This window comes from Puma concolor, chromosome B1 (assembly GCF_028749965.1).
Source record: "Puma concolor isolate L17-30 chromosome B1, mPumCon1.1.hap2, whole genome shotgun sequence".
NCBI classification, from domain to species: Eukaryota; Metazoa; Chordata; class Mammalia; order Carnivora; family Felidae; genus Puma; species Puma concolor.
This window is the reverse complement of record NC_141670.1, coordinates 31,618,659-31,629,647: the sequence shown is the minus strand read 5'-3', so window position 1 is coordinate 31,629,647 and position 10,989 is coordinate 31,618,659. Positions and strand designations below refer to the sequence as shown.

The following is a 10,989-nucleotide window of genomic DNA, read 5'->3' as shown; positions in this document are numbered from 1 at the left end:
TTTCCCCACAGCAATGCCATTTTGAGTTTAGTTAGGTCATGTCAGACGTAACCAAAAATGAAAAACAGGGAAAGAAGAAGGAAAAGGATGAGGAAGAGAGGGAGAAGTCCTGCTAGAAGCTAGTATTTGTCTTTGGAAGATATCCTTTCCCTCCTGCACCTCTTTCTGTACCCTCCTTCTTGGGGATCCCCAGGGTGGACCCTCGAATTTCCTGGTGCAGGGTGCTATGATCTGAAGGCCTTCCCAAGAGCCAAGTGAGGCCCCCAAAGCCTCTAGGGACCCCCACTTCAGCAGGCTCCAGTGCTCTTGGAGGGATTTCACACCGGTCACGGTCAAATGGCACTCACTGATTGTTGCGGAGTCAGATGGATTGTGCTGGGAGATTTTGCCAGTGGTGTGAGAAGCTGAAAGACCCCCGCCCCTGCCCCAACCTCCCTGTAGACTCCCGGAGCTTCTGCAGCCTGCTTGTTCTACAGAACCCGAAAGTGGGAAGGGGTGGTTGGTGCCTCCCTCTTGTCCTCGTGCCCAGATAGCAAATTGCAGTGATGAACTAAAATATGTCTTTTGGGTGAGTGGGTTACATGGAGCAAGCTGCCCCCCCCACAACCCCCTGCCACGTATGAACTTGGCACCCTCCAACAAATCATGAAGGTTGGAAATACTAATGTAGTCAATCGGAGATGTATCAATGGCATATATTTTTTTAAAAAGATGCTTGTAAGCTAGACACTAAAATCCACTGCTTGACATTATTATTAGTATTCCTATACCATAAGCTAGAGATGCCATAGATCAAGGACGACAAAGTAGAGCCCATGGGCTGTATCTGGCCCACGGCCTGTTTTTTATGCAATGACCTATGAACTAAGGATGGATTCTATGTTCTTAGAGGATCGTCCAAAAAAAAAAAAAAAAAAAAGATGTGTGACAGAGACCATATGGCCCACAATGCCTCCAATATTTACTATAGCCATTTACAGGAAAAGTTTGCCAGCCCCATGTATACATTAAATAGATTTTTTATTTTTTAGTTGGTTTGGGAACACCCCTCCCCTCCCCCATCTATAACAATGCTACTTGGCAACACGCATTCTTGACTTTGCAACAGATGAACTTGGAACACACCCAGCTGGGGACTGCCTGTGCCTCTTAAGTATTTTTTTGTGCCAAATGCAGTGCCCGGTGCAGGAGAGGAAGAGGGCAGTTTGCCGACAATGACAAAACAGTACTGTAACAACCACCCTCAGGCTCACCTGAGCCTTCCAGAAAGTCCCTTTTCCATCTTTGCATTCCTGAGGTCCCTAGGTTGTTAATCACTGCTGGCTTTGCCTTACAGTGTCACCCTATTGAGGAAGCCAAGAGCCCCCTGCTCTGCTTACTTCCTTGGCTCTGGTCCTGCCTATCTGGGGAGACAGAACAGAATCACATTTGCTTGTCCTTTAGCCAATAAGGAAAACAGAGACAAATGTGCACTGAGCCCCTAGGACAATCTTGCACTGGCCAGCCGCTGGCAAGGATGTAATAGCAGAGAAGGTGACAATGGAACTGAAAATGTGGATCAGAGACAAATGAGTGACATATGAAATTCACGGTCCCAAGAAACACAGTGGACCTTGGGGATACTGAGGGCATCACGAAAAGAGGAGTCAGAGGTTGGATATGGGGCTATTCAAAGCATCCTTAAATCTCTATGCCCCCTTGTTTCTCCATGTGTTCAGTAGAGATAATACACCCTTCCTTCTCTCTGTCCTTCACAGGAATGACCCGAGATAGGCGAAATTACCTGGACAAGTACAAAGCGTTACATAAACGGAAGGAAATACTAAGCTCACACTGGGACTTTCTGTTTTAGCTTCTTTTCTGTTGCATCCGAATGCACCTACTGTACCTGGGCTTTTTAACAGGTCGGTGCCTTCATTATTTTTTTCCTGCAAACACAGTATGGATTTGCTCTTAGATTTCTTCTTACCTGATCAAGTCTCTACTTCTCATAGTTTAACACTAAGCATTTCCAGCTTATGAGGTGGCTACGTTGACTATGATATCAAGGGACAGTGATGGAATTAATGACTGAGCGACACGGAAAGGAAAGATAATCATTTTGTTTTGGGAAACAGAGAAGCAACCAGCTTCAGGGCAGTTCCTTGCTTATCAGTTGTAGCAAATATTACTAAACCATGCATCCCGCTTTGAGCGATGCCCCGGGGTAGGTCTTCCCTTCCTTCTCAACACTGCCCCCTGCCCACCGCCATAGCTTTCCTTTTAGGCGGGAGACTCCGGAATCCATATTGCAGCAGCAAAGAAGAAATGACATTTTCCTGCACAGGGCAGATGGGTTCCACCCTCAGCCCCCATGACATCTGGGTCTTGGGAGGCATGAGGGAAGCAAGGCAGATGGGGGCAACGGCAAGGGGCTGGGTGTCCTCTGCCGAAATCCTAATTTGCTTTTTGCCAGCCCAGCCCCCAAAGTCATCTCCACTCATTCATCTTGCGGGGACTTTGGAGGGCCAGGAGGCCACTGTTGTCATTGCCTTTTGAAGATGGTGGACCCCACAGCAGCCTGGGCTCAGCCCTGCTCCCCAGCACAGCACGTAGACAAGGAGCAGGTGCCAACAGTGTGTTCCAATCGGGCTGGACCGGAGCTGTGTGCAGGCAGTTTCATGGTTAAAAGTCCTAGTAGTATAAAAAGAAATCAGATCAACGGTGAGCACACCTCTGATGCCTTCCTACTGGCCACCACTGCCTTCTTTTGGGTCACCCTAGTTTTGCTGGCGGAGTTACCTTCCATGTGCTTGGGCTCCCTTCTCCCTTTTGCTGACGAGCAGAGCTCTTTCCTTAATTAAGTCAACAAGCACTCATACGCAGAGGCAGCATCTCTTTTGGCAAGGGGACCTGTGCAGAACCAACCCCAGAAGCAAATGAGAATGTTTGTCAAGCCGTGATCAAGTAGCTGCGATTAATGAGCGAATGATTACCTGCCCCGGCAGATAGTTCCGAAAATGTTCTCGTTCCCAGGCCGGGACCACGAGACCTACTGGGTCAGAAGGTCTGCGTGACAGTTCACTTTGAGGGGGTGAGGCAATCTGAGATACTCAGGGCATAAAGCTTTCATTTGCAAAAGGAAATCCAAGAACAGGTGAATGCCAGCTAATCCATAGCCACGGATGCCACCTGATTCTTCATTTTCAAGGGTTGCCTATGTGTCTGGCTACCTGGGGATCAGCATTCTGAGCCATTTCCTTATAGGGACTGATATGAAATCCACATGATTGATATGCTCTCTGGGCTCCGTAATTCCTGGAGATATAGCTACAATTCCTTCTCTCTCTTCGACTCAAAAACAAAACAAAACAAAACAAAACAAAAAACACAACCCCAAATGACGTTGGAATACAGGTGAGAGTAATGTTGTATCTGTTTTTGGTCTGTTTTGAAAAGAGATCTACTTCCTGAAGGTGTGCCAATTAACTGTGGCTGGTAGTCAAGAACATCAACTTACTACACAATGTGTTTTGCCATACCCACAACCGTGTTTTGCCATTCTGGGTCAATGAAGCCTCTTCTGCATTCTCTTATATGCCCATCTTCTCCCAGTTTGATATAATTTGTCTTTCTTGCCAGGCCTGAATAACTTACCGTGTCATTATTCCCTAAAAATTGTTGCAGTCTGAAAGGTAGAATTGTACACACGAGATCCTCTAATTATGATCTGTTTGGGGGATTTGGCTGGGGTGGAGTTGGGCAACACATTTACTGAGGTTAAATGGAAGGCAAATCCCAAAGAGACAAGACATTAAAACATTTGGGTGTAGTTTCGTATCCTCAGCATATCCAATCTAAACTGGGGAGCATTCACCCCTACTAATTAGGGGGCAGAGGCACTGGGAGAAACAGGTAAGACTTTAGCGTTATAGGCAGCTCCAGGACTGAATCATGGTCCCTCACTGGCCTACAGCAAATCTTTAATCACTCTTAACGCTCAGATTTTTATCTCTAAAATAGAAACGTGAAATTGATATGAGATTTAGAGATAACGGGGTACAAGACGCCCTGCCAATGCCTGGCGCACCAAAGAACCTAACAAAAAAGCCTTAAGAATATATTTATTTACCCAAACATCGCTGTCCACCATGGATGGATGATCCCAGGTAGGTAGTGAGAGTTCAAAGCCTTAATATTTTGGGGAGCGTTAGCATACACAAAATGATGACAGCAGAGTGGTCTTGGATGAGACACAAGTGAGGCAAGAGGAAGAAAACTGTGACAAGCAAAGTGCTCTCCTGAAATCCTTGCAGTAACTTGGGGAAATGTCTGAGTACAGACATCCAAGGTCTTTCTTAAGGCATGCAATTTGAACTGCAGAAGCAACTCAAATTTTGCCCATCCCATTATGTCAAGTTGATTCTTTGTGATGTTCAGAGAGTCTCAAAGCAACTGCTTTTTATAACACATTTGAGAAAACATTTTGACCACTGTTACTCTGGGTAAAGTCTTCAAACTACAAATAGAAGCAGTAAACATGTGAGTATAAATATGACAATCATTTGTTTAACTGTGACCATTTTGGAGAGTTTTTGGCATGCTCAAAGGTACAGAGATTTTTGTGGATGAGTAAAAAATAACTCAAGTATTGTTTATCCCACTTTGACTAAGTCTTGGGTGACATTATCGATTTCTTGTAAAATTGGCATGTTTATACTTAATATCATGTTATGGGAAAGGAAATAAATGTTAAAGTTTGCTTCCCTGGAGGGAGTGTGGTTGGTGAAGTGTGTAGCAGATAATTTATTTATGGATAGTTTCACATGAATACAATTGTCATGGCTTTTATCTGATGACCGAAAGATTTTCTAGCTGCTTGTTTTGATTAGAAATGGCATTAATGCTGGCTTTCTGGTGATCCTTAGCTTTCTAAAATCCAACATTTAGGGGCACCTGGGTGACTCAGTCAGTTAAGCATTCAACTCTTGATGTGGGCTCAGGTCACGCTCTCACGGTCATGAGATCGAACCCTGTGGGGGCTGTGCAGAGCCTGCTTGGGATTCTCTCTCTCCTGTCTCTCTGCTCCTCCCCATCCCCTCCCTCCCCAAATAAAACCTAAAATTTACACGTGTCTGGAAATGTGTCTAAGAGAGCCGTATTTTACGGAAACAAAACATTTACCATTCTTTTCCCGGGGATGCTGTTCCTGTAAAAGGGAGCCTGGGAAAAGTGGTTTTTAAAATTCAGATCCTGGACGAAACTCTTGTCAACAATGAAACTTATCTTTCCTATCAAGGCAGAAGAGAAGTTTTGTATGTTCAAGTCCTTTCTTGATGCTTACATCCATAATAGGACACCCACATCTGGTAGAGCTGTTATGGGACATGCAGACAGGCCCAGAGTCTAAAAATCCAGCCAATATCTAATGCCAGAATCAAAGTTATAAGCACAAGGCATACATAGTGTGTGTGTCTGGTCAGCAAGAGGACATTCTCCAGAAAGGGTTGAAAAGGCAAAATATTTTAGTTCCCGGCACAACCAGCCACAAACTCAAATCCACATGCAAACATCCGCCGCCCCCGCCCCATGGCACTGTGCAAAGGTATTAGCCTTCAAGGCGCACTTGAAGAAATTATCATTGTGCTGCGAGGGAAGAAGAAAAGATCACAAGCTCCTACCTTTGCTGTGAAAGTTAAACAAGGGCTGCAATCTCCTTGGGAATTCTTAAGAGGAAATTACTCAAGTGGGGGGGAAGAGGCCACAGAAATGGTTGACCAGTAGTTTTTATACCAGTGATTCTAGTCCAGAATTATTCTAAAAACGTAAGTCTTATTTTAAATTCTTACTGTGGCACGTGAAAAATATTTTAATTTTTGCATATCATAATCATCTTCATCTTTAGTAATATTCAGAGTTATGAAGGTTTACCAAAATTTGGAACACATAAAGCAAGTTCCCCACATCCCTGTAGAAAGTGGGGATAGATGAAGTGAACAGGTTCCTGGATCTTTTACCAGAAGCAGTGGGCCTCTGTCAAAAACTATTTGCAAATTCCTCCTTTAGATGGTTTTCTGGTGACCAGTCAGTCTCCTCTCAAGCTAAGCGTGTATATCTTTCAAAGTTCGGGAAGGGTATCCCTGGATCATAAGGCTCATTCCACCAGGCTGCATGTGCATTCAGGACCTTGAACCTCATTCATTATGCGGTAGCGAAGCAGCTGAGAAAAAACGGAAGTCAGGATGTGCCTTTCAAAGGACTGCAAGCTCTGAATTTTCATAATGGAGTTCTGGAAAAAGTAAGCCATTTGCCAAGAAAAGCCTTTCTAAGCCACATCAAAAAGGCTGTGCAGTAAGTATGCAGCCTCTTAGCATGAAATCAGCACCCACTCCACCCCAACCTCTTGATCTTTAAGTAGGTTTCACAAGAAGCCTTCCTCGATTTGATCTTGGCATTGGCTACTGGAATTTTTTCTGTAGCAGTAAGTTGAAAAAACGGGCCCTTACCTCTACTGTCTCCTATCAGGAAAAGCCACCTTTTCCCCAACTATCTAGACCCGAGCATAGAGGATGTGCCTCCATTAATTCCGAGGCAATATGAGTGCCCCCCTCCCCCTCATCTTTAGGGAATCAGGGGCAGCATCCAGTCAAACTGCTGCAAAAGGTAAACCTCACTGCCACGTTTCACCCAAGTTAAGCAAACTGGACAGATCAGAAATGGTGGAGTTTAAAACGCGCTCTCGAAAGAATGTGCCTGGATGTTGGCCTCCATCTTAAGGCTCTTCCTCTCCAGGCCCTCTCCTTGTAAATATCCAACGTGGCTGTCAGTAAGTTTAGCCTGAGAATAAAATCCCCCTCACTCCATCAAGAAATAGCTCCAAACTTAGAGTGTGTGCTCAAAATATTCGTGATGAAATCATAACCTTATATTTATAGTCTTTTGGATTGTGTATGACATTCTGTTTCCCATGGTGGTTTTCGTTGCAAGGGCCAGACGTGGAAAGCGGCCTCAGAGGATGACCGCGAGAGCATTAGCCTCAAGGAAATGCTGTTTATCGTCATTTAGAGCTGGATGGTCGTGTCACATCCCCCTTCTTCCCTGAGCCTTACCCACTGCCCAAGGTCTCCTCCCCCACCCCGTTCCCACATGGTCCCTGGTCTGATGGGCCCGTCTTGTCATCCAGGAAGAGTGAACTGGCCTTCCGAGTAGGAAGTGGGGTGGGTGCCTAAGATCATCCCCCGCCCCCTGCCTTCCTTCTGACCTTTCCTGTCCTCTAGACTTCCTCCCCATTTTCACTGAGGGAGATGGTGTGGATCTTAATGGTTGGAACTTGGTGGTTCTCTCCATGGCTGGGGGTCGAGGGCCCCATACAGCAGCACACCTGCAAAAAGCTTTTACTTCTCACCCGGGCTGTGGTGCAGGCTGATTGGTCTTTGGACACTGTAATCCTGGCAGATTCACGCGGCATCGAAGAGAAAAATTTCCACTCACAGACCCCATCCGTCTTGGAGATCTTATAGAAGGTCTCTCCCGATCCCACTGGAATGCGCACCAGGTCCTTGTGTTGGCCCTCCAGGGCATGGCTGGGTGGGTGCAGGGTATAGCTCAGGGCGTGTTTGGAAGATTGCTTTCTGCGGAGACACTGGATTCTCAAGACATTCTGAAAGGCCTTTTTAAACTCTTGACTGGAGCATGGGTATATAATAGGGTTGATGCAGCTGTTTAGGTATCCGAGCCAAAACGCTATTTTAAAAACTGTTTCTGAGGGCTTGAAATCAGGGAAGAAAGACCCTAGAAGAAAACACACAGAGTCATACACATTATTTGCAAGCCAACAGGCCAATTGGCTAGGGAAACAAGCAAATAAAAGCACACACATACTTTCGTATCTCTAAAATGTTTCAAATGATTCCAAATGCACTTGGGTTTCTCATTTGACCGGCTAGCCCCTCTGAATGTAGCCCTTTCGTAGTATCCTCAGAGACCCTTCTCACCTGGTTCACATGTGCAATACATATTAAGGGAACCGACCCATCGGGTGGGTATGCACCAGTTCTCCATGATGAAACACCACGTGATGGCGGCGACGCAACTTTAAATAATAAGACGATGAAATTTAGGCTGAGTCGGCACATGCAAGTTGTTTTGACTGAATTTAAAAACAAGTTGGAATTCATTAAAATAATCCATATCGAAATGGGAATACCTAAATATGCCCTTTGTTCCTCGATGGGGTGTTATATAGACACAGCCTAAATAATTGCGAATCTCTTCTCTCCTGAGCAGGGGAGTTGTATGTTTTAATGAGAATCCAGCATGCACAAAATACTGGCTTTGCCAACTTTTGGCCAGTGGTTTTCTACCACGCTGAAATTATGCCGATTATTTTTGATGCTGCCTTTTGAGGCCTCCCTGCTCGACATGCTGTAATGGCTGCCAAATGCTTGTCAGTCACTTGACCTTCAGGGTCTTCCAAAGTACTCCACGTAAGCTAGCTTTCTGCCATTAATATATTTACTCTAACCGCATGCACTGCTTTCCTGCAACTGTTGCCCATTTTTTGTCCTCTTAAGTTGGGACCCGATGTCTCAAATGCTCCTTCCCATCCTCTTTACCTGTTCAAGTCTTATCCATTAATTTACACGGGAGGAACCAAGTTGCAGACCTCTTTACATCTTATACAGTAACCGTCACGTAGCTCTTGGTAGCACAGTGACAAAGCCATGGAGACTTAACGCATGAACAGTCTTAGGGGTTATCTTGTTTAATTTGTCAATTTTCAAATGTAAAAAATAATGATCGAAGAGGTTGTCGCAAGCTTCATGGATAATCACTAATGTAGGGATGGGTAAAGGACTCACGGTGTTCTTTATTCTCTGCACAACCTTTTTTTTCTTTTGCTTCAGCCTAAGATCTTGATTTCCTGTCTCTCTTTTTCTCTCTGCTTGACAGACCCATCAGAGTCATGACAGACTACTGGGTGCACTGAAAATCCACTCTGGCAAACGTTGTCTTGAAATTTAGCAGCGGATCTCACAACTACAAGCAAAAAGTGAACTTAAATATTGCAGAACCGAAGAAGACAAAATGGGACGGTGGTTATGGGAGCATTTATTACCTCTAAAACTTTAGGACCTATGTTCCCTTACGGGATCTCAAAATATACTGGAATAACACGTCTCTTGGGAAAGAAGATGGTGTATGGGGAGTGAAGTGTACAGTTGGGGGAAGCGAAATTGGAGAGATGTGTTTTCAAGCTTCATTTGAGGGGTGGAGAAAGTGGCCATTGCCAACATGACTGGTGGTTTTGTGTGAATACGGTCAGTTCTAGAAAAGAAAAATCATCTTAACATTATGATGCCTATATTGTCCACTATTTCTTTCTAACAGTGCCAGTGACATGATTAAGTGAACACTCTTCACAAAGACATGTCTTGGCCTGGGCTTAATGAGGATGTATGAACAGGGCACACCTTGTCTGGGGATCTCACCATTCTGTAAATCAGGTAGGCAGGGGAGTGTATTTCTCTTATTTGAAAAATGTCAATAGCAAAGAAAAAATATATATGAATTGTGAATGTGAATGCTAATAAAGGGATTTGGGAACCCTGGAATTTCCCACAATCCCTTCGAGGTCACTATGCTCACAGAGCCCAGTTTTGCATTCATAAATCTCAATAAATCTCTTCCGTCCCTTGAACCTCCTTGAACTCCAGGCCTGGCGGACCCAGAGCTGAGCGCTTGGGCTTTCTCTATACTGGCCTTCCTGCTGTGTCCACAATTTAAGAGGTAAATACTGGTCTCCCCTTTTATGTGCTCAAAACACCATCTCCTCCCTGCAGCTAGGGTATAGGGTGAGACAGGGAGGTGGTTAAAATGCATTTACACCAAGATTGGAATGTCAGATGGTCTCCAGCTTTAATGTTCTGGACATACTGTCTTGGGTAATTTAAGTAAGTCTCTAGACGTTGGCTTTTCAGACTGATTGGGAGATTTTTCTGGACAAGAGGCCTTTCCATAAATGACCCCTTTTAATTTATTCCATTAAGTGTGTGACAGCACCTGGATGTATCTAAACCTAGTCTATCTGCCCATTCCCAATCTGACAATCCCACAGGAGCAGGTCGTGGGATCCACTTCTCCTGCTGGCGATGTTCATCCTCCCTTGGGGGTGATTCTCTTTCAGCAGCTGCTGGCGGAAATTAGGAGAGGTACTCACAACTGCACTTCCTTCAGGAACTTACAAAAAGGTGAGAAAAGCCAGCATGGGGTGTTTCCCTCCTTATTCACATCTTTCAATCTCTTTTTGCCGTTCATTTTTCCTCCCCTAGGAAGGGCAGATTGTGCTGGGATCCGGCTTGGAAAACAGTTGCTGCTGCCTGGTCCCGAGTGGGGTCCCTTCATCCAGCCATCCTCCTCTGTCCAAACCTTCCCACTCAGGCACTGTCTTCTTGGCAATCCCCACTATTTCTATCCCCAGCTTCCATTTCTTCTCAGATCCCTTTCTTCTTGATGATGACGATGCTTTTTAGGATGGGAAGGCTCCTGGATCGTGTTACCCCCTGCTTTCCACCCACCATGGCGTGGGGCACCAGGGACGAACCCACCGGTTGGGGGACTGACATCTCTGATCTGGGCGCCTCTGACCTGGGTACCTCTGACTAGACCATAAGCCCCATCTGAACCTGTGCTGTATCAGGGTTGCTCGCTCGGGGAGCTCTAGAACCCAGCACAGTGCTTGCATCTCGAAGGCCTCCTCCCAGTTACTACTGATTGAATGGCCGACCCCTGTCCTCTCCATGATTCTGCTTCCTGGACGTGGCCTGGCTTTCTTCTCTGCTTGACAGCTGTAGCCCTGTATTTCTATTCTTGCTGGTGCTTTCCTTCTTCTGCTGCTCTTTTTTCTTTCCCTTTTTCTGCCCAGCTTCTGTTCAACCCTCTGGTTTTCTCTGTAATAGGGTTTCACTATCGTTTTCTCCTTGCTGCATCATCTGGTATCTAACACTATAG

General features: G+C 45.3%; 1 protein-coding gene across 6 annotated transcripts in view; it reads right to left on the bottom strand.

Annotated features, from left to right (window-relative positions):
• Positions 1-1,003: 1,003 nt before the first annotated feature.
• The window catches only part of ADRA1A (adrenoceptor alpha 1A), a 111,109-nt gene continuing 101,123 nt past the window's right edge, over positions 1,004-10,989 (bottom strand). The window contains exons 3-5 of one of the 6 annotated variants that reach the window (XR_015250018.1): positions 7,385-7,770; positions 2,782-2,892; positions 1,004-2,673 (exon numbers count right to left, since the gene is read on the bottom strand). Coding sequence is in view for 5 of the 6 variants with exons in the window: in XM_025932957.2 (XP_025788742.1) it covers positions 7,253-7,770 (518 nt within the window). In the remaining variant the exon portion in view is untranslated. The other 5 variants (XM_025932957.2, XM_086703410.1, XM_086703411.1 and 2 more) reach the window with 5 other exon arrangements.